Source organism: Aquarana catesbeiana, linkage group LG01 (assembly GCF_042186555.1).
Source record: "Aquarana catesbeiana isolate 2022-GZ linkage group LG01, ASM4218655v1, whole genome shotgun sequence".
Lineage (NCBI taxonomy): Eukaryota > Metazoa > Chordata > Amphibia > Anura > Ranidae > Aquarana > Aquarana catesbeiana.
Window position 1 is genome coordinate 317508218 of NC_133324.1, and position 22898 is coordinate 317531115.

Consider the following 22898-nt stretch of genomic DNA (forward strand, 5'->3'; position numbering starts at 1 on the left):
GGAGTATGCATTGCAGCTTTCACAACCCGATAGGGAGACTGTCCCTTCAGTGAGTGTGAGGACTCCAGCTGCGGGCCAGTAAAAACGTCATAGCGGGCCGGATGTGGTCCACGGGCCGTGGTTTGGAGACCCCTGGTTTAAACAGTTTGCTGAAGACAAGCAGACTAAGGACATGGATTACTGGAACCATGTCATGTGGTCTGATGAGACCAAGATAAACTTATTTGGTTCAGATGGTGTCAAGCGTGTGTGGCGGTAACCAGGTGAGGAGTACAAAGACAAGTGTGTCTTGCCTACAGTCAAGCATGGTGGTGGGAGTGTCATGGTCTGGGGCTGCATGAGTGCTGCTGGCACTGGGGAGCTACAGTTCATTGAGGGAACCATGAATGCCAACATGTACTGTGACATACTGAAGCAGAGCATGATCCCCTCCCTTTGGAGACTGGGCTGCAGAGCAGTATTTCAACATGATAACAACCCCAAACACACAAGCTGAAGGTAAAGGTGATGGACTGGGCAAGCATGTCTCCAGACCTAAACCCTATTGAGCATCTGTGGGGCATCCTCAAACAGAAAGTGGGGGAGAGCAAGAGCAAGGTCTCTAACATCTAAAACATATATATATATATATATATATATATATATATATATATATATATATATATATATATATATATGTTTCGGGGGTTAAAATGAAACATATGTTAGAATTCTAGCTGATCATAAAAATATTTACTTACCCACAGCGCAGTATGTGACCTCCCCTGCGTAGTGAAGAAGTTGAAAGTCTACCCAGTCAATAGACTTCCTTGCCCCAGGGCCTGCAAGCTTGCGGCTGTAAAAAACACAGCAGATGATATGGAAAAGAGGATTTTACTCAGCATAAATACATTCACTGCCCTGTACCAAGTACAGGAATTTGACAGAGCTAGCAATAAGGCCACTACTGGCATCAGCCACGGGCCTACCGCCTAGGTTGAATACCTTCAATATGTGAGGTAAGTAGCCACAAAACAGCACTTACATAATCTTAAGCTTTAGTTTAGATTTCAGAAGGACCAGGTAAAGCAGATCTATACTCAGAAATTAAGATTTGGTATCTTATATGCAACAACTAGAAATGGAACATCTAGAACATCTAGAAATCTTGCTTTTCCCTGGTAACATTGCCTAGGCACTAGGGATGAGCCGAACACCCCCCTGTTCGGTTCGCACCAGAACATGCAAACAGGCAAAACATTCGTTCGAACATGTGAACACCATTAAAGTCTATGGGACACGAACATGAATAATCAAATGTGCTAATTTTAAAGGCTTATATGCAAGTTATTGTCATAAAAAGTGTTTGGGGACCTGGGTCCTGCCCCAGGGGACATGGATCAATGCAAAAAAAAGTTTTAAAAATGGCCGTTTTTTCGGGAGCAGTGATTTTAATAATGCTTAAAGTGAAACAATAAAAGTGTAATATCCCTTTAAATTTCGTACCTGGGGGGCGTGGCCTGACGCATGGAGTGAGAGGACGTGCTGTTCCACAGCTCCCGGATCCCGCGGCTCTACAGGGCATTTCTGAACCGAATCAGGCTGTATAAACTACTCCGATGGGGAAAGCTAAGTACCGGGACCAACAGGGAACGGGGGGTTCTCGTCCAGGAGGGGATTTGGGGAACTTTTTCACCCGATCTTCGGCCGCGGCCCAGCGCCAGCCAAGATCCAAGATGGCGCCGGCGCCTCCGTCCCCGGCCCGCTCCGAGTCAGCCCTGGACACTATGGCCTGCCCACAGGCATCTCACACTACCCCTGTGCCCCCAGCTTCCCCCACCAGCCTCTCCAGGTGCCGATCCACTGCATCCATAGGATCAGAGGATGGATGGGATCTAGAATCCCAGATGAGATCCCTGCACAACTACATGCGGTCCCTCCCTACCAAGGCTGATTTTGAGCAGTGTGTGCACCGCATAGAAAAAACCTACAAACAGGAGATTTCTGAGCTTAAAAGGGACATTGGTGTTCGTTTTGAGGACATTGAAGCTACAACAGAGACACTCCATGCCTCTGTTCAGAAGCATGAGGAAATACTTAACTCCCACACAACCATGCTGCAGCACCTTGCGTTTCAACAAGATGACATCGAGAACAGAAACAGGCGTAATAATATTCGCATACGCGGCATTCCTGAATCTGTGGAACCCAAGAACTTGAGGGCAGCGGTGACGGCCATTTTCAATCAGCTCTTACAATTACCCAAAGATAACCCACTTGAACTAGACCGGGTCCACAGGACCTCAGGCCCCAGGAATCCTGACCCCTCATTCGTTCGAGATACACTCTGCAGAGTGCACTTTTACAACATTAAGGAATCCATCATGCGGGCAGCCAGCGTGCAGGACTCTATCCTTTTCAATACCATACCCGTGATGCTACTACCTGACCTTTCACGTTTAACCCTGACCATGCGGAAGGCCCTGAAGCCTCTCACACAGCTTCTCCAATCACGTCAAATAAAATACCAATGGCGCTTTCCCTTTCAGTTACGGGTGCACCATGAGGGTAAGATTGCCACATTCCGCATGCTGGGTGACCTCCCTGCATTCCTGGGCACCCTGGAGTTGCCACAGGTGTCTTTACCAGATTGGCCTTTCTCTCCAACTACACCAGGCCTGCTGTACATCCCTCAGTGGCAGAAACACAGCCGCAAACGCCGTCCTGGATCCTCACCCCGCATAGACCCTGATGACTGATGCTATACGGACCGGCTGGTCTTCTATTGTTTTTTTCCTCTACCTGAGTAGGAATGCCTACTACACCACCTTGGATCCTTAAGGACTTCCATCTCTCGAGCCTCTACAGATAGCCTTCACTTTCCCACACCTCTTCCAGCAAGCAGTTCCTGTTACTGGTTTTTCTTCAGTTGGAAGACAGAAAACTCTTCCTTAATGTTATGGTTACGCACGTTTGGGGCCCTTATGCCTTAGAAGATACCAGGTTTCTCTGCTAAAAATGGCTCAAAGGCTCATAAGCTGCATCAGGAAGATCCTCTTTGGCCTCATGGGACTGCTGCGGTCCTCACCTGTTGTGAAGCTGATCCCACTGCTCTTCCAGTCTCGTCAAGCCGGAGGTTCCTGACTACTACTGTTGAACTACCTTTTTTCCTGGGACTGGTGTACCTGTTTGCACTCTGCTGTTGCCCTCATGGCACACCCAGTTGTTTAGAATGTTGTACTAACCCATGTTTTTCCCCCTATTGTGTCTCTGATTTTGAAACCTTACCATCTATACTTATATAGGCTAATTACGTTTACAAGTACAGCCCAGATTAATCCACATATTATTGGCCCTATGGTTCCCGGGGCTCCGGGAGCTCCCGCCATGCTAAACACTAACCCCCCCTTAGGAATACTCGGTGCCACCATTTGGCACCGTTCCATAGTTTACAGATACTCTATATCTTACAGTTTTTTGTTTTGTTTTCTATCTTCTTTATTTTCTTTCTCCCAACTATTGTTTAACTGGTGTCACCTAGTGGCCTACCTTATCACAACCAGTACACTGTTTAATTTGTTAAGTTTAGGGTTCCGGGCTCCCTCTTCTGATCTTTTCAGATCAGACTGTAATATCGATTGGACAATCACGGATACTGGGACCCTTTTCCGTTCTCGGCTTTCTCTCCCCTTTCTCTCTTCTCTCTTGATCCTTCCTGATATTTCTTTCATTCCTCCTCTACCTTTTCCCGCTCTCTCCCCCACATCTATCCCCTCCCCTCACATGTTCCCTTCCCCTTCCACTCCTCCGCTGGCTGGGGCAGCTTTTCGAGGGACTCTCGTTGTTTCTTTTTTCTCCCCCTTCCCTTCATACCCACCTTGACATGACCGCTACTCCACCACTTAATCTAGCTTCTTACAATTGTAGAGGCTTTAATACCCCAGAAAAACGTAGCCAAATCCTTTATCACTTCCATAAACAGAAAACTAATATTCTCTTATTACAAGAAACCCATTTCAGGACCGATTCCATACCCATGATGCGCAGTCGATTTTATACCACTTGGTTTCACAGTACCAACCCCGCTGCAAAGTCCAAGGGGGTTTCGATCGCGTTTCATAGGTCTTTTCACCCTGAGATTATTGACTCATATATTGATGATCACGGTCATTTTATATTTCTCAAACTGAAAATTAATAATTTTCTCTTTACAGTCGCCAACATCTACGCTCCAAACACAGATCAGGCGCGCTTCCTATCATCCACTCTTGCCAGATTGACCTCTTTTGGAGGTTCTAGTGTTATCGTTGGAGGAGACATCAATGTGGCCCTTTCCCCGTCTGCCGACAACTCTACTGGTAAGTCCTCTATGTCCACGACCTCACTCTCACATATAAAATCTCTTTTACATTCTTGTCAATTAGTGGACGTGTGGCGCATACATCACCCTACTGACAGAGATTTCACATACTTCTCTATAGCACACAACTCATATAGCAGACTGGACTACTTTCTCATCTCCCAATCCCTCCTAGACACACCCTTACTAACCTCTATAGGACATGCTCTTTGGTCTGACCATGCCCCTGTATATCTGTCTTTCGCCCGACCCCCACAGTTACGTAGGGGGCATTCCTGGCGCCTCAATGACAATCTCTTACGAGACTCAGTATGCATCGCTGAAGTTACTAAAGCAATTCACAACTTTAAAATCGACCACATGGCAGATACAACTTCCCCACTTAACCAATGGGAGACGCTGAAGTGTGTGGTCAGGGGCGTCTTAATCCTCACGTCTGAAAAAGATTAGGTCTGACGACATCAAGCGCCTCCTGACCAGCATTTCAGATCTTGAATCCCTACACAAATCAAATCTGGACCCCTCCATTTTTGTGGCCCTTTCCAACTCCCGCCGAGATCTACTCCAATTATTAGACTCTCACTCTCTCATAGCTAGGGATCGCGCCCGAAAATCTTATTACTCTATAGCCAAAAAATGCGGCCAACATCTGGCTCGGGTTATTCATCCCAGGGCCCCACGTCTTCCCATTCCCTTCATCACCAAACCAGACCAGACTAAAGTTTTTGGTTGCAAAGACATATCCACCACATTTAAAGATTATTATGCCCAGTTATATAACCTGCCGCAACCCTCCCCACCGAGTTCTCTGCCCCCATCCCAAGACCCAATGTGGACCTATATAATGGAAACGGCACTACCTGTGATTGACCCCCAGACTTCCGCGGACTTAGATGACCCTCTGTTGGAACCGGAGTTCCTTGGCGCCATCAAGGAATTAAAACCGGGTAAATGCCCAGGCCCCGATGGCTACTCTCCGGGGTTTTATAAAACCTTTGCACCCTTATTAGTACCGCTTCTCACTAAGGCCTTTAATTCCATAGATGATACCACCCTCCCTTCCAAAACACTTCTCTCAGCCAATGTCTCCATTATACCAAAACCCAATAAAGATCCTTCCCAATGCAGCAGTTACTGCCCGATATCGCTTTTAAACATTGACCTTAAGCTCTTTGCCAAAATCCTCGCCAATCGTCTCTCTCCTTCTCTCCCCGGGATCATACATAGAGACCAGGTGGGCTTCGTCCCGGGCAGAGAGGCACGAGACAACACCACCAGAACTATTAACCTCATCTCCTATGCCCAACGCCACCATCAACAGATCTGCCTTCTCTCCTTTGATGCCGAGAAGGCTTTCGATCGGGTTAACTGGCGCTTACTAAAACTTTCCCTTGAGCAAATTGGGTTGGGACACCCTTTCATCTCCAAAATCATGTCACTCTACTCCAATCCCTCTGCCTCGGTCCTGGTTAATGGGACTCCTTCAGCTGCATTTGACATCTCCAATGGGACTCGCCAAGGATGCCCCCTCTCACCCCTTCTTTTTGCTATAGTAATGGAACATCTAGCATGTGCCATTCGCCAAAACGATTCCATACAAGGCATACACACGCCTTCCGCACATCATAAACTTGCACTTTACGCCGACGATCTACTCATTTACGCACGCCAACCACATATTACTCTCCCCTCCTTGTTCTTGGAGTTCCAACGTATCGGAAATCTGAGCAATTTTAAACTCAATATCTCCAAGACTGATGCGCTTAATATCTCCCTCCCTGCTCCCACATTGTCCTCCCTCAAATCTAACTATACCTTTCACTGGCAGACCAAGGGCATTAAGTATTTAGGCGTAACCATACCGGCTAACCTATCACTTCTCTATACACTGAATTACATCCCCCTCCTCTCTCAACTCCGTAAAGACCTTGCCTACTGGGGAGACAAACCAATACCCTGGTTTGGACGCATAAACACCCTTAAGATGGACACCTTACCTAAATTGCTCTACCTATTTCAGACCATCCCGATCATGGTACCCAAACCCTTTTTCTCCACTCTACGCTCTATTCCATCCGCTTCCTGTGGAATAAAGGATTATCGAGAATCAAATTTAAGTTACTCACCCGACCAAAACTGCAAGGAGGCACAGGTCTACCTGACTTTGAGCTATATTACAAAGCCACAGTAATGGCACGTATCCTTGACTGGTTCCCACGACCTTCCCAAAAAGCGTCGGTTATGGTTGAACAGGATATGTCCCCCATTGACCTTAGGGCTTTACTATGGGGCTATAAACGTAACTTATCAGTTTTGGCCGATTCATCACCCCTTACCACAGCTGCCCTCATACTTTGGTATAAGAGAGGTCTATGCGAGATTCTATCTTCAGACCCATCTCCCTTATCATCACTTTTCGATAATCCCGCCTTTCCACAAGGCACAGGGGCTCATGCTATTGGTTCTCTCTCTCGCTCCTCTTGGCCCCAAGCACATTCCTTTATCCGGGCTGACAATGGAACACCAAACATCCCTTCAGGGAATCGAGACTGGCTCACTTCCATACACCTTTCCACCTTCACCAAACATCTTTTCACTTCCTCTCAGACCCATCGCCCCTTGACTGACTTTGAACACCTCAGCTCTATGCAAGAGTTACCTAGACACCTACTCTCATATATCTACAGTCTTATTCATTCTCTTACACAGAAAGACCTTCCCACCTACACTAGAGTATGGTCGGCAGACCTGGGAAAGACCATCTCCAGAGCGGATTGGCAAACTGCGTTCCATTTCGCACATAAGTCCTCAATCTCATGCTATTCACAAGAAAAAAAATTCAAGGTCATGGCGAGGTGGTATAGGGACCCCGCCTCTCTACGGAAAATCTTCCCCACCACTTCAAATCTGTGTTGGCGTTGTTCTCTTGCGACAGGGTCGTACCTACATATCTGGTGGGAATGTGATCGGATCCGGCCCTTCTGGAATCAGGTATCCCAGGTTTATGAAAAAATGTATGATGATCCTCTGCACTTGACCCCTGAGATAGCCCTCCTATCTATTCTGCCAGGTTCAATAGCCTCCCAAAAACGCAATCTTTTACGTTTTTTTTTGTCGGCAGCTCGCCAACTCATACCCCTTTTCTGGAAGACAACGACTATCCCCCCATTGTCTCTCTGGACCTCCACCATGAATGATATCATGCGAATGGAGGAGATGCTAGCGCTTGACAATGACACCTACGAGAAATTCACAATTTTATGGTCGGTTTGGCAGCTCTTCTCCGCCTCAGATACGCTGTCTTCCTTGCTCCCTGCCCCCTAGATTACAGCTTCCCCTATAAATTTAAACACAAGCCGATCCCCTGACCATGTCTAGGGATCTGGAGTCTTTCCTTCTCAACTCCAGCCAGCGGAACCCCCTCTCCCTACTCTTCCCTCCTTTTCCCCCCCTCTTTTCTTTTCTGTTCTTCTTCCCCCCTACTCATTTCCTAATTATTCTGTTCTCTTTCTTCCTGACCTTTTATCCTGATACTTGACATGATTCATTTATGTTAAAATTTTACATAATAAATTATCAGCTTAGCTGTGGGCGATAGCCATTTTGCTCGCTGATTGATCTTTCAATATGCCTTCCTTTATGTCAAATGTATTAACTCTTTTGTTGTTTTATAACAATAAAAACATTTTCAACCCTAAATTTCGTACCTGGGGGGTGTCTATAGTATGCCTGTAAAGGGGCGCATGTTTCCCGTGTTTAGAACAGTCTGACAGCAAAATGACATTTCAAAGGAAAAAAAGTCATTTAAAACTACTAGCGGCTATTAATGCATTGCCGATCCGACAATACACATAGAAGTTCATTGATAAAAACGGCATAGGAATTCCCCACAGGGGAACCCTGAACCAAAATTAAAAAAAAAAAAATGACGTGGGGGTCCCCCTAAATTCAATACCAGGCCCTTCAGGTCTGGTATGGATATTAAGGGGAACCCCACGCTAAAATAAAAAAAAACGGCGTGGGGCCCCCCAAAAATCCATACCAGATCCTTATCCGAGCACGCAACCTGGCAGGCCACAGGAAAAGAGGGGGGACGAGAGAGCACCCCTCCCTCCTGAACCGTACCAGGCCACATGCCCTCAGCATTGGGAGGGTGCTTTGGAGTAGCCCCCCAAAACACCTTGTCCCCATGTTGATGCGGACAAGGGCCTCATCCCCACAACCCTGGCCGGTGGTTGTGGGGGTCTGTGGGCGGGGGACTTATTGGAATCTGGAAGCCCCCTTTAACAAGGGGACCCCCAGATCCCGGCCCTCCCCCCTGTGTGAAATGGTAAGGGGGTACCCCTACCATTTCACTAAAAAACTGTCAAAAATGTTAAAAATTACAAGAGACAGTTTTTGACAATTCCTTTATTTAAATGCTTCTTCTTTCTTCTTCCTTCATCTTCTTCTGGTTCTTCTGGTTCTTGTGGTTTTTCCTCCGGTGTTCTCGTCCAGCATCTCCTCCGCGGCGTCTTCTTCCCTTCTTCTCCTCGGGCCGCTCCGCATCCATGGCATGGAGGGAAGCTCCAGGTCTTCTCTTCATCTTCTTCTCTTCATCTTCTTCTCTTCATCTTCTTTTCGGCCGCTCCGCATCCATGCTGGCATGGAGGGAGGCTCCCGCTGTGTGATGCTTCTCCTCTTCTGACGGTTCTTAAATAACGGGCCCCCTCTGACGCATGTGACTTGACGGGACTTCCCTGTGGCATCACGGGGAATGCCACAGGGAAGTCCTGTCATGTCCCCGTGCGTCAGAGGGGGGCGGGGTCACCGGGTGGCCCCGCCCCCCCGTTATTTAAGAACCGTCAGAAGAGGAGAGCGTCACACAGCGGGAGCCTCCCTCCATGCCAGCATGAATGCGGAGCGGCCCGAAAAGAAGATGAAGACAAGAAGATGAAGAGAAGAAGATGAAGAGAAGAGCGGGAGCCTCCCTCCATGCCATGGATGCAGAGCGGCCCGAGGAGAAGAAGGGAAGAAGACGCTGCGGAGGAGATGCTGGACGAGAACACCAGAGGAAGAACCACATGAACCAGAAGAACCAGAAGAAGAAGAGATGAAGGAAGAAGAAAGAAGAAGCATTTAAATAAAGGAATTGTCAAAAACTGTCTCTTGTCATTTTTAACATTTTTGACAGTTTTTTAGTGAAATGGTAGGGGTAAAAGTACCCCCTTACCATTTCACACAGGGGGGAGGGCTGGGATCTGGGGGTCCCCTTGTTAAAGGGGGCTTCCAGATTCCGATAAGCCCCCCGCCCGCAGACCCCCGAAACCACCGGCCAGGGTTGTGGGGATGAGGCCCTTGTCCTCATCAGCATGGGGACAAGGTGTTTTGGGGGGCTACCCCAAAGCACCCTCCCAATGTTGAGGGCATGTGGCCTGGTACGGTTCAGGAGGGGGGGGCGCTCTCTCGTCCCCCCCTCTTTTCCTGCGGCCTGCCAGGTTGCGTGCTCGGATAAGGGTCTGGTATGGATTTTTGGGGGGACCCCACGCTGTTTTTTTTTAAATTTTGGCACGGGGTTCCCCTTAATATCCATACCAGACCTGAAGGGCCTGGTATGGAATTTAGGGGGACCCCCACGTCATTTTTTTAAAAATTTTGGCCGGGGTTCCCCTTAATATCCATACCAGACCTGAAGGGCCTGGTATGGAATTTAGGGGGACCCCCCACGTCATTTTTTTTTTTAAATTTTGGTTCAGGGTTCCCCTGTGGGGAATTCCCATGCCGTTTTTATCAATGAACTTCTATGTGTATTGTCGGACCAGCAATGCATTAATAGCCGCGAGTAGTTTTAAATTACTTTTTTTCCTTTGAAATGTCATTTTGCTGTCAGACTGTTCTAAACACGGGAAACATGCGCCCCTTTACAGGCATACTATAGACACCCCCCAGGTACAAAATTTAAAGGGATATTACACTTTTATTGTTTCACTTTAAGCATTATTAAAATCACTGCTCACGAAAAAACTGACGTTTTTAAAACTTTTTTTGCATTGATCCATGTCCCCTGGGGCAGGACCCAGGTCCCCAAACACTTTTTATGACAATACCATGCATATAAGCCTTTTAAAATTAGCACTTTTGATTTCTCCCATAGACTTTTAAAGGGTGTTCCACGGCATTCGAATTTGCCGCGAACACCCCAAATTGTTCGCTGTTCGGCGAACTTGCGAACAGCCCATATTCGAGTTGAACATGAGTTCGACTCGAACTCAAAGCTCATCCCTACTAGGCACACCTTTTGTGCTTTATTTTTTTATGTGTACAGTAAATGTTTTATTATTTACTAATATATTGTACATTGTTACCCTGAAAAGTCTTGCTTTTCCCAGGTGACATTGCCTAGGTACACCTTTGTGCATTATTTTTTTATAGAACAAATGTTTTATTATTTACTAATATATTGTACATTGTTTCTTTTAACAATAATATATTTAAGAACGCTATCAGCTTTGAAATGTTAACGTTTACACTTACGTTAAGAAATGAGGATGATCCCCAACCTTCTCTTCCAACTTTGCTAGAAAGCTGAGATCTGTGGCTTCACCAGGACGCAAACACTCCTCATCCTGCAGTGGAAAAAAGACAAAATGAACGAAGAAAATTAAATTTAGATTTTACATGTATAAACTAAAGACTTCCCTGGTAGTAATGATGTGAGTATTTAATCAAAATCAAGGGTGTATGAGAGTTCAAGGACCTGGAATACCCCTAAATTCAAGAATATTACAAATGGGAAACAATTTTCTTCTCTTTAAGCTGTACATATACTGTATTAAGAGAATAAACTAAATGAGTCATTGAAAAAAAGAGTGTTTTAAAAATGTAGATATTTATTGTGTCACCAACTTAAAAGCTTAACTGCAAGAATTATCTTTATTGCCAACTTACATGGTCAAGCTACTTACCATATCTGATACCTAGAAGGCTGCTAGGGATGCTGAAAACCACTGTAGTAGCCCACTCTATATACAGTGATAGCTGCAATCTTCTGGGTCCTGCTGGAATGGCTTTCCCTCTGCACACTGAAAACACAAGGTTGCTCACTCAGCACCACCACCATTTAGAGAAAGCCTTGAATTTTTTTTCAGTGAATACAAGGCATTCTCTAATTGCAGGATCCAGAGGATCATCACTATCGCTCTATGAAGCGCTGGCTGCTACAGTCATTTTCAGCATTCCAAGCAACCTTTCAGACATAAGGGTAATTACATCATGCCAAGCTAAACCAATGCAAGTTGTCAATATAACATAATTCATGGAGTTCTGCTTTAAAGGGGTTGTAAAGGTAATTTTATTTTTTTTTTAAAATAACTAACATGTCATACTTACCTTCACTGTGCAGCTCGTTCTGCACAGAGTGGCCCCGAACCTGCTCTTCTGGGGTCCCTCGGCGGCTGTTTCAGCTCCTCCCCGCAAGAACTCTCCACCTTAATGCGAGCTCCCTCGCATGGTGGTTAGTTCTTGCGGGCGCGCTCCCGTGATACAGCCGGCGGCTATATCCGCTCACTGTATCACTCGGCCCCGTCCCCCGGTGCGCCGCGTCATCGGATGTGATTGACAGCAGCGCGAGCCAATGGCTGCGCTGCTTTCAATTCATCCACTGCAGCCAATCAGCGACCAGGCTGAGCTGCAATAGAGATGACGGGAACGAGCAGCGGAGATTCGAGGTGTCAGGTAAGTAAAACGGGGGGGGCTGGGGGCGGCGGTATTGTCAAAAGTTTTTTCACCTTAATGCATATAATGCATTAAGGTGAAAACATTTTTACCTTTACAACCCCTTTAAAGCCAAACACAAGCTTTGTGTTTAAACAAACGCACACCTTTTCCTGCTGTGAGATACAAAAGGTTTATTAAAAAAACTACTCTCTCTCAGATAATGAACCACTTCGCCCTGAAAATTGTTGCAATTATAAATGTTTAGGCATTTCCGTGTTTATTTCTTTTGTTTGTATTGGTATGACACAAAAAAGTGGAGAAACAAAAAGCCAAATCTGACACATTGTTAAGTTTGTTGTCCCACTAGCTAGATAAACTGTGCACAGGCTAATGGCCCATACACACATCCCAAAAATCGGACGACAGATCGTCCATTTTTGTTTGCATGCTAGTCGCATATTGAAAAATGGAGAGGTTACTAAAGTTACCAAAATTCTTGGGCGACAGAATAAAAAACATCGGAAGTGATGTTATGTGTTGTAGTGTATTTGTATTGTATTTTCTAACGATAACTGTACTGATTAAACGAAAATCGTACGATCTGGTATCATACGAGAACATTTTTTGTGTTCGTCTGATCGGATAATCTCGAATGAACTGTCATGACCAGCTCTCGAAAACTCTGTACTAACGATCTGATTATCGTACGATACTTTCGAAAGTGGTATTTTTCATTTGATTTTTAGATATAGCCATAAGGCTGAGAGTGCAGTCATCACAGGGGGCCCACTTCAAGGGTAAATAAACATTTAGCTCACCTAAATTAGTTCAACTTTTAGTGCTTGCAATAACTGTACTTATTCTTTATTTACAAAAAAAAAAATGGGAAATACATTTACATTATAAATCTATGCCATGAGGAGGAACTACAGTAGCTGGCAAGTGTAGAACAAGTATTCAACTCATCCATCAGCCAAATACTTGTAGCGGCTGTCAATTGGAGATGCAATTACTTTTTGGGCTTGTTTTACAGGTGGGCTATTCTGTAAATCTGGCCCCGGGGTTGACAGGGTTAATTTAAAACTACATCCATATTTGACTATGCCCACTGACTGCTATGAGGGGAAAAGTTCTGAGTTCTTCCCAGGGGGAGCCCAAGCAATCATGGACACACCCCCTAGAGGTGCATCCCCACAAAACCCTAGCTGGCAGAAGCATGCTGCTAAAAACAGTGCTCACATGGCTCCATGTGGTCACTGTTCTAAGCAGCTGTGAAGACTACCAATGCTGGTCAGAAAGAGAAATGCTGGCTTGTCAAATGAGTGCGTGGAATACACTTAGTAATATGGTAGTTATGTATATTTTATTTACTAAAAACAGGGTACAGGGTAGGAGGGTGTTAGGACTGGGAAATTGAGTTGGGATTTAAAGTGTTGCTAAACTCAGGACCCTGCATTCACTATATCTGTTCTCCCACAATACACATAAGATGAAAATGCAGTTATTTTATTCAATATAAATGGATAAACACCTTTTCTCATAAGCGGTATATAGCAGTCTTGTGACTTCTATCAGTGTCTGGTTAAAGCTTATAGGAGGAGTTTTCATTCTCCTTTGATTGTTCTATGAAGATGCATGACCCTTGACCCTCTGTCTGGACAGTGCTGATTGGCCCTGTGCTGATCACATGCACCCTCCCAAGAAAAAAAAAAAACGCTCTAGCGATACACACCGAACTGAGCATGTACAGAGTGCCCCCAAGGCTCTGTTCTGTCAGGAGAAGGATTGGGGACTGTGGAAGAAGGGGAGGATCAGCAAAGACAGGATCAAACAGCCATTTTACACAATGTGCAGGATTAATCCCTTAGCTTCCACATTGAGTATAACAGGCAAGCTTTACTGCATATACAGACTGATTTTACTGTTGTGGGTTTAGTAACACTTTAAGCCAAGCCTAGAATGGAACATTTGGATCCTCATGCAGTTCACCTGTCACATGTGATATGCCTCCCTATGAAATCTATGCATTTTCTCCTAAATACTCAAATTCATCTAAGAAAATGTTCGCAAAAGTAGATTATTGTATTCTCTAAATTGTTACTGAGAGATGTAGGAGGCTGCTATTGCTGACCTCCTTCAGAGAATAATAGTATCCTAGCTTTCTTTGGCTTGAATACTTCTTGGAACACTGACCTAGGACAAGCATGCATATTATAAATTCAGAGTGAAGTCAGAGTTTATTATCTGCATACTGGTTGCTCAGAATTTACAGAAGCTCTTGTACCAGCATGACAGCTAAGTGTCTAGCATTTTCAACAGTAGCGGACTAAAACTTCTTTCCTATATATCAAAGCGCATTTCATTTTAAAATAACATTTGTACAATTCTATGAATGTATTATCTTTGTAAATAGCAGCTAGTAAATGCTAATTTACCATTATAGCAATTATTCCTTTGTGTTTTTCTTCAATTAAATCACAAATAATCTTGTTGTCAAAATAATGAACTGGCTCCCACTAATCAGGAAAGAAAAACATAATTATGAGTTTATAATAATAATGTAAACACACGTTTAATTATATCATTCACCGCCTTACCAGAATACTGTGTACAATAGTTTACCTGTAGATCAGATAGACATATACTTGGACACTGCAAGAACCACCTATAAATGAATTGCGCTACATTCTACTGTAAACAAAAACAATGATATTAATTTTTCCTGTGTACAGTATCTAAACATTGTGAATATGCTCCAAAACATGAAAGAATGGTCAGAAATTCAGACATGATTTAGTCTGTTTACACATAAAGCCCATGTAGATGACATTTGCTGCACATGTGATTGAGTCACTGCTTCTCTCAGCAATTCTCCTCTTCTCAATCTGATCACTGGATTATAGAAGGAAGGCTCTCCCACATCACTTAGGAAGTAGGAAGTTAGATTAATTTAATTTAACTTAAATTAGATTCATGTGTCTGTTTTAAGAGAACAGGAAAAAAAAAACCTGTTTAAAATAAAAAAACAAAACAAAACAAAACTAGAATTAATAATTTGGACATATTATAGAACATTAAACCCAAACCCACTTATGTACAACAATGTAATAACCAGCCGCTGACGATATACAGGGGCAGGTTGGTACGGCTGCGCAAACCGCTGTAGGTGTACGTTGGCCACTTTCGGAGGTATAGGGGCTGCGGCATGATGCCAGAGCCGATGCGTGTGGCCGGCGGTTGCGATGTCCGCTGGCCACCCGCGATCGCTCCACAGAGAGCCAGAACGGGGATCTGTGTATTTCAAGAAACAGATCCCTGTTCTGTCGGGGGAGTAGAGAGAGATTGTCTGTTCCTAGTGATTAGGAACAGAGACCTCTCTCTACTCCCAGTCAGTCCACTCCCCTCATAGTTAGAAACACCTCCCTAGGACACACTTAACCCCTTGATCGCCCCCTAGTGTTAACCCCTTCCCTGACAGTGACATTTATACAGTAATTAGTGGCTATTTTTAGCTCTGATCGCTGTATAAGTGTCACTGGTCCCAAAAAAGTATCAAAGTGTCCGATCTGTCTGCCGCAATGTCGCGGACCCGCTAAAAAAATCGCTGATCACCACCATTATGAGTAAAAAAAAAATAATAATAAAAATGCCATAAATATATCCCCTATTTTGTAGATGCTATAACTTTTGCGCAAACCAATCAATATACGCTTATTGCGATTTTTTTTTTACCAAAAATATGTAGAAGAATATATATTGGCCTAAACTGATAAAGACATTTTTTTTTTTTTGGATATTTATTATAGCAAAAAGTAAAAAATATTGTGTTTTTTCAAAAGTGTCACACTTTTTTTGTTTATAGCGCAAAAAATAAAAACCGCAGAGGTGATCAAATACCACCGAAAGAAAGCTCTATTTGTGGGAAAAAAAGTACATCAATTTTGTTTGGGTACAACTTCGCACGACCGCGCAATTGTCAGTTATAGCGACACAAAAAAAATGGCCTGGTCATTAAGGGGGCAAATCCTTCTGGGGGCTGAAGTGGTTAAAGTGATTGTAATGGTTCTAAGTTAAAAAAAACAAAAAACAAACATGTTATACTTACTTGCTCTGTGCATTGGTTTTCAACAGAGCATCCCTGATCCTACTCTTCTGGGGTCCCAGGGGTCATGGCTCCCCCCTTGTTCCCCCTGGCTCCCCCCTTGCTCTGGGGGCACTTGCGCAGGCTCGCTTACGAGTGTCCATTGAAAAACAGAGCGCAGCTCAGCCCCGTCCCCTGCTCCCTCCTCACTTTCTGTGATGGACAGCAGTGGGAGCCAATGGCTCCCTCTGCTATGTCTGAACCTATATGGAGGGAGAGAGGCTTTGCTCTCGTGCACAGCGCTGGTTCGAGATTGGGCAATGTAAAAGCACTCGGGCTTTCATATTGGGATTGCAGATGAGGCTTCTTTCAGGCGCTCTACAGGTGCTTTTTTAGCGCTAAAGCGCCTGAAAAACGCCCCAGTGTGAAAGGGGTCTCGGTGTGAAAGCACTCGGGCTTTCACATTGGGATTGCAGATGAGGCTTCTTTCAGGCGCTTTACAGGCGCTTTTTTTAACGCTACAGCGCCTGAAAAACGCCAGAAAATGCCCCAGTGTGAAAGGGGTCTTAGGCACAACTTGACCATGACCACGGCATATTATGCATGCGCCAGAACTTGTTTTTACCCTTTCTCTCCTGCCACCCTCTCTCTCTCCCCTTCTACTATTTCTATCTCTCTCTTTCTCTCCCTCCAACTTTCTTTCTATGCCCCTTCCCTCTTTTTCTTCAACCCCTCCCCCCCACTAATCTTAACTGCTGCACTCTACACGCTGTGTTTTTTGCTACTTAATCATAACCCCTGCACTCTATACACTATGATGTATGTTACATATCCCTGACCAAAGTGTTTATTGTCTCAAAAGTTGCTGGTTTTTGTAAGCTTCATTTCATAAGTTTTCATCAACCACTTGCCCTCCGGAAGTTTTACCACCCTTCACGATGACCATTTTTTGCGATACGGCACTGCGTTATTTTAACTTACAATTGCGTGCGTTGCTGTACCCAAAAAAAATGTATGTCCTTTTTTTCCCACAAATAGAGCTTTCTTTTAGTGGTATTTAATCACCACTTTATTTTTTGCGCTATAAACATAAAAATCACCCACAATTTAAAAAAAAAAAACAAAAACAATATTTTTTACTTTGTGCTATAAAACATATCCAATAAAAAGAAAATGAAAAAAATTGTATTTCTTCATCAATTTAGGTCAATATGTATTCTGCTACATATTTTTGGTAAAAAAAAAATCCCATTACCCAGGATCCCCCATTCACATTTAATCCTGATACTTCGCCACAATGCTTCCTCGGCTGTACTGAATGAGGCACTTTATTACATATTTGGTGAACATGTCCTGTGGCTTCTCGTTTCTGGACCAAGATATATGATCTACTATGTTCAATTCTTCATATCACTCTCACTAAAAACCCTTATTTTTTACGCTATAAACATAAAAATCATCCACAATTAAAAAAAAAAAAAAAAAAAACAAAAACAATATTTTTTACTTTGTGCTATAAAACATATCCAATAAAAAGAAAATGAAAAAAATTGTATTTCTTCATCAATTTAGGTCAACATGTATTCTGCTACATATTTTTAGTAAAAAAAAATCCCATTACCCAGGATCCCCCATTCACATTTAATCCTGATACTTCGCCACAATGCTTCCTCGGCTGTACTGAATGAGGCACTTTATTACATATTTGGTGAACATGTCCTGTGGCTTCTCGTTTCTGGACCAAGATATATGATCTACTATGTTCAATTCTTCATATCACTCTCACTAAAAACCCTTGGGAAGCTCTCCTACACAAACCCGTTCCCCATCTCAATATCTGTAAAAGAAAGCTGGTAGGTTTTGTTTTCTTGGCAGCCCGACAAACATTAGCCAAAGCATGGAAACAGAAATCGATACCCTTCTTTGAGGTCAAACAATGCCTATTGGGTACTATGGTTCACAAAAGAGTTACCTCTATCCTCAACAATAGTCACACTAAATTCCTGAAAATATGGGAACCTTGGCTTAATTATATCAAACACTTATATATTGATCATTCTCTTCTTTCTCTCTGATCAAATGCTTCAACTACTACTGTCATCACCAATATTGGTTCCAATATTCTTGTCCCAATCTCACGGATCCCTCACCCCTCCCCCCCTTCTCTTTGCTACTTTCTTATTTTTTATCCATTTACTTATATATTTTTACGATCTTTTCTGATCAGTTTTACATTTTTTAAAGAGAGTGTATGTTGTTGCGCCTAGTGCCCATCCTGTGTGCATGAGCCCTAAAAGCTCCTAAAAGCTTGTAAAAGCATAAGACACTTTTACAAGCTCCAGTTATTTTTTCTTCAAAAACGCTGCTGGCTTCTAGGAGAGTTAAATAAAGAGTTAAGTAAACCTCCTGTGTGCATGAGGCCAAAGGTTTAATGTACACAGGACATTTTAAAACCTCTCCTGAACGATTTAACTTGGCAAATGGTTACTGATGTTTAAAACGTCAGTTTTGCCGTGTTTACATGCCGCGTTTAGCCGTGTTTGCATTTAGAAGCGTTTTATTTTTGCAAATAGTCAAAAATTAAAAATGCCTGTAAACGAAACGTGGCTAAACGCGAGTTACCAGGTTTACACGCGTTTACAAGCTGTTACAGGCATTTGGCGTTTCAAATGCCTCTGAACATCCGTCCTGAACTTTTTTTGCTTTCCAAGAAATGCTTCTAAACTCAACTGCCTAGAAACTACTATAAACGACCCTGTGTACATGTACTGATAAGATAACATAGAGGAGAGTTCAGGGCAGCTGAAAAAAAATGCCCAACTGCTCCTAAACATCCGTTTACCAGCAGCGGTGTACATGAGGCCCTAGGCCTCTTCCACATGAGGCGGATCCCCTTAGCGGAGTCCGCCAGCTCAGCAGGAGATCGCTCCGTTGATCTCCACTGAGCCAGCGGATGACAGGTCCGTCTCTGCTCACTGAGCGGGGGGGGGCCTGTCAGAGCTCTGCTGATTGCTGATTCCTATGGAGAGATCAGATGAAAACGGACAGCATGTCCGTTTTCATCAGATTGCACCCGATCCGCCAAGATGGATGGTAAATGTATCGCCATACGTCTGATTTTAACGGATCGGATAGCAGACGGGTGTCAACGGAAACGCATCTCCGCTGACATCCGTCTCCCCATAGAAGTCAATGGATGGCCCACTCGGATCCTCCTGAAAAACGGACAGGCGGATCTGAGCGGGCTTGCCGTGTGAAAGGGACCTAAGGCATTTAGCAGAGTTTAGTGGCAGGAGAAAAAAAAAACACTGCCAGTGCGTCCAGGAGCAGCAGAGTTTGGGCAGAAAAAACACTTGACACTACTAAAAGCTGCTAGAAGCTACTAAACAAGCCTAAAAGCTAGTGCTTGTGCATGAATTAATTTCAATGGCCAGAATAATTTATTTACATTGGCCATTGAAATGAATTATTGCCCAAGAGCTGGACGCCTGAAAAACCTACTAAAAGCTTGTAAAAGCTTACAAAAGTTTTAGACACTTTTACAATTATCAGACATTTTTCTGCAAAAAGGAGAGTTAAGAAAACGTCTTGTATACATGAGGCCTAAAGCAGGCTCAGTCAAAGTGATACATTTTGTGTGCAGAAAAGCATATGTATAATAGTTTTGTTTTTAATTATCCTTTGTTCTGAGGTTTATGTATGAGACTGTAATTGTGGCACAGTATAAAGAATTTAGGATTTCCCAGTGGGGCTTTAACCACTTCAGCCCCGGAAGGATTTACCCCCTTCCTGACCAGAGCACTTTTTACAATTCGGCACTGCGTCGCTTTAACTGCTAATTGCGCGGTCATGCAATGCTCTACCCAAACGAAATTTGCGTCCTTTTCTTCCCACAAATAGAGCTTTCTTTTGATGGTATTTGATCACCTCTGCCGTTTTTATTTTTTGCGCTATAAACGGAAAAAGACTGAAAATTTTGAAAAAAAATGATATTTTCTACTTTTTGTTATAAAAAAAATCCAATAAACTAAATTTTAGTCATACATTTAGGCCAAAATGTATTCGGCCACATGTCTTTGGTAAAAAAAATGTCAATAAGCGTATATTTATTGGTTTGCGCAAAAGTTATAGCGTCTACAAACTAGGGTACATTTTCTGGAATTTACACAGCTTTTAGTTTATGACTGCCTATGTCATTTCTTGAGGTGCTAAAATGGCAGGGCAGTACAAACCCCCCCCCAAATGACCCCATTTTGGAAAGTAGACACCCCAAGGAAATTGCTGAGAGGCATGTTGAACCCATTGAATATTTATTTTTTTTGTCCCAAGTGATTGAATAATGACAAAAAAAAAAAAAAAATTTACAAAAAGTTGTCACTAAATGATATATTGCTCACATAGGCCATGGGCATATGTGGAATTGCACCCCAAAATACATTCAGCTGCTTCTCCTGAGTACGGGGATACCACATGTGTGGCACTTTTTGGGAGCCTAGCCGCGTACGGGGCCCCGAAAACCCAGCACCACCTTCAGGATTTCTAAGGGCATACATTTTTGATTTCACTCCTCACTACCTATCACAGTTTTGAAGGCCATAAAATGCCAAGATGGCACAACCCCCCCCCAAATGACCCCATTTTGGAAAGTAGACACCCCAAGCTATTTGCTGAGAGGCATGGTGAGTATTTTGCAGCTCTCATTTGTTTTTGAAAATGAAGAAAGACCAGAAAAAAATTTTTTTTTTTTTCTTTTTTCAATTTTCAAAACCTTGTGACAAAAAGTGAGGTCTGCAAAATACTCACTATACCTCTCAGCAAATAGCTTGGGGTGTCTACTTTCCAAAATGGGGTCATTTGGGGGGGTTTTGTGCCACCTGGGCTTTCCATGGCCTCCGAAACTGTGATAGGCAGTGAAGAGTGAAATCAAAAATTTACGGCCTTAGAAAGCCTGAAGGCGGTGCTTGGTTTTCGGGGTCCCGTACGCGGCTAGGCTCCCAAAAAGTCTCACACATGTGGTATCCCCGTACTCAGGAGAAGCAACAGAATTTATTTTGGGGTGTAATTTCACAAATCCCCATGGCGTGTTTGAGCAATATAACATTTAGTGACAACTTTGTGCAAAAAAAAAAAAAAAAAAAAAAAATTTGTCTCTTTCCCGCAACTTGTGTCACAATATAAAATATTCCATGGACTCGACATGCCTCTCAGCAAATAGCTTGGGGTGTCTACTTTCCAAAATGGGGTCATTTGGGGGGGTTTGAACTGTCCTGGCATTTTATGCACAACATTTAGAAGCTTACGTCACACATCACCCACTCTTCTAACCACTTGAAGACAAAGCCCTTTCTGACACTTTTTGATTACATGAAAAAATTATTTTTTTTTGCAAGAAAATTACTTTGAACCCCCAAACATTATATATTATTTTAAAGCAAATGCCCTACAGATTAAAATGGTGGGTGTTTCATTTTTTTTTTTCACACAGTAATTGCGCAGCGATTTTTCAAACGCATTTTTTGTGGAAAAAACACACTTTTTTAAATTTTAATGCACTAAAACACACTATATTGCCCAAATGTTTGATGAAATAAAAAAGATGATCTTAGGCCGAGTACATGGATACCAAACATGACATGCTTTACAATTGCGCACAAACGTGCAGTGGCAACAAAATTAATACATTTTTAAAAGCCTTTAAAAGCCTTTACAGGTTACCACTTTAGATTTACAGAGGAGGTCTACTGCTAAAATTACTGCCCTCGATCTGACCTTCGCGGTGATACCTCACATGCATGGTGCAATTGCTGTTTACATTTGACGCCAGACCGACGCTTGCGTTCGCCTTAGCGCGAGAGCAGGGGGGACAGGGGTGCTTTTTTTTTTTTTTTTTTTTTTCTTTATTATTTTTTTGCTTTTTTATCTTATTTTTAAACTGTTCCTTTCATATTTTTTTTTTAAATCATTTTTATTGTTATCTCAGGGAATGTAAATATCCCCTATGATAGCAATAGGTAGTGACAGGTACTCTTTTTTGAAAAAATTGGGGTCTATTAGACCCTAGATTTCTCCTCTGCCCTCAAAGCATCTGACCACACCAAGATCGGTGTGATAAAATGCTTTCCCAATTTCCCAATAGCGCTGTTTACATCCGGCGAAATCTAAGTCCTAAAATGCTCGTAGCTTCCGGTTTCTTAGGCCATAGAGATGTTTGGAGCCACTCTGGTCTCTGATCAGCTCTATGGTCAGCTGGCTGAATCACCGGCTGCATTCTCAGGTTCCCTGTTGAGACAGGAGAGCCAGAGAAAAACACGGAAGACGGTGGGGGGGGGGGGGCATTCCCTCCCACTGCTTGTAAAAGCAGTCTAGAGGCTAATTAGCCACGAGGATTGCTTTTACATGAAAGCCGACCGCTGGCTGAAAAGAATGATACCAAGATGATACCTAAACCTGCAGGCATCATTCTGGTATAACCACTCAAAGTCGTGAATGGCGTACCTGAAGACAAAAAAATGGTTAACAATAAAGCACAGTAAACGGTAAAGTATAAAAAATTGCATACCTGAAAAGCAAACATGATAAAACATAATAACAATAAAACATTGCAGAATAGAATACAGTAAAAAAGAGCAGAACACCAGAGAGAGAATAGAGAGAGAGAGAACAATAAAACGACAACTATTTTTTTTTATTTTTGTTTGTGTTTTTTTTTTTTTTTTTACACTTTTTTTTTGTAACTGTAACTTTTATAACTGTAACCGGTTCCAGGTTCGGGTCTCTCAAAAT

At 43.2% G+C, this 22898-nt stretch overlaps 1 protein-coding gene across 1 annotated transcript in view; it reads right to left on the minus strand.

Annotated features, from left to right (window-relative positions):
• The window catches only part of MYO1H (myosin IH), a 240169-nt gene that overhangs the window by 166827 nt on the left and 50444 nt on the right, over positions 1-22898 (minus strand). Inside the window, exons 13-15 of the mRNA XM_073603280.1 lie at positions 14470-14550; positions 10853-10944; positions 741-835 (exon numbers count right to left, since the gene is read on the minus strand). Of these exons, the coding sequence (XP_073459381.1) occupies positions 741-835; positions 10853-10944; positions 14470-14550 (268 nt within the window). The remainder of the gene's footprint in view (positions 1-740; positions 836-10852; positions 10945-14469; positions 14551-22898) is intronic.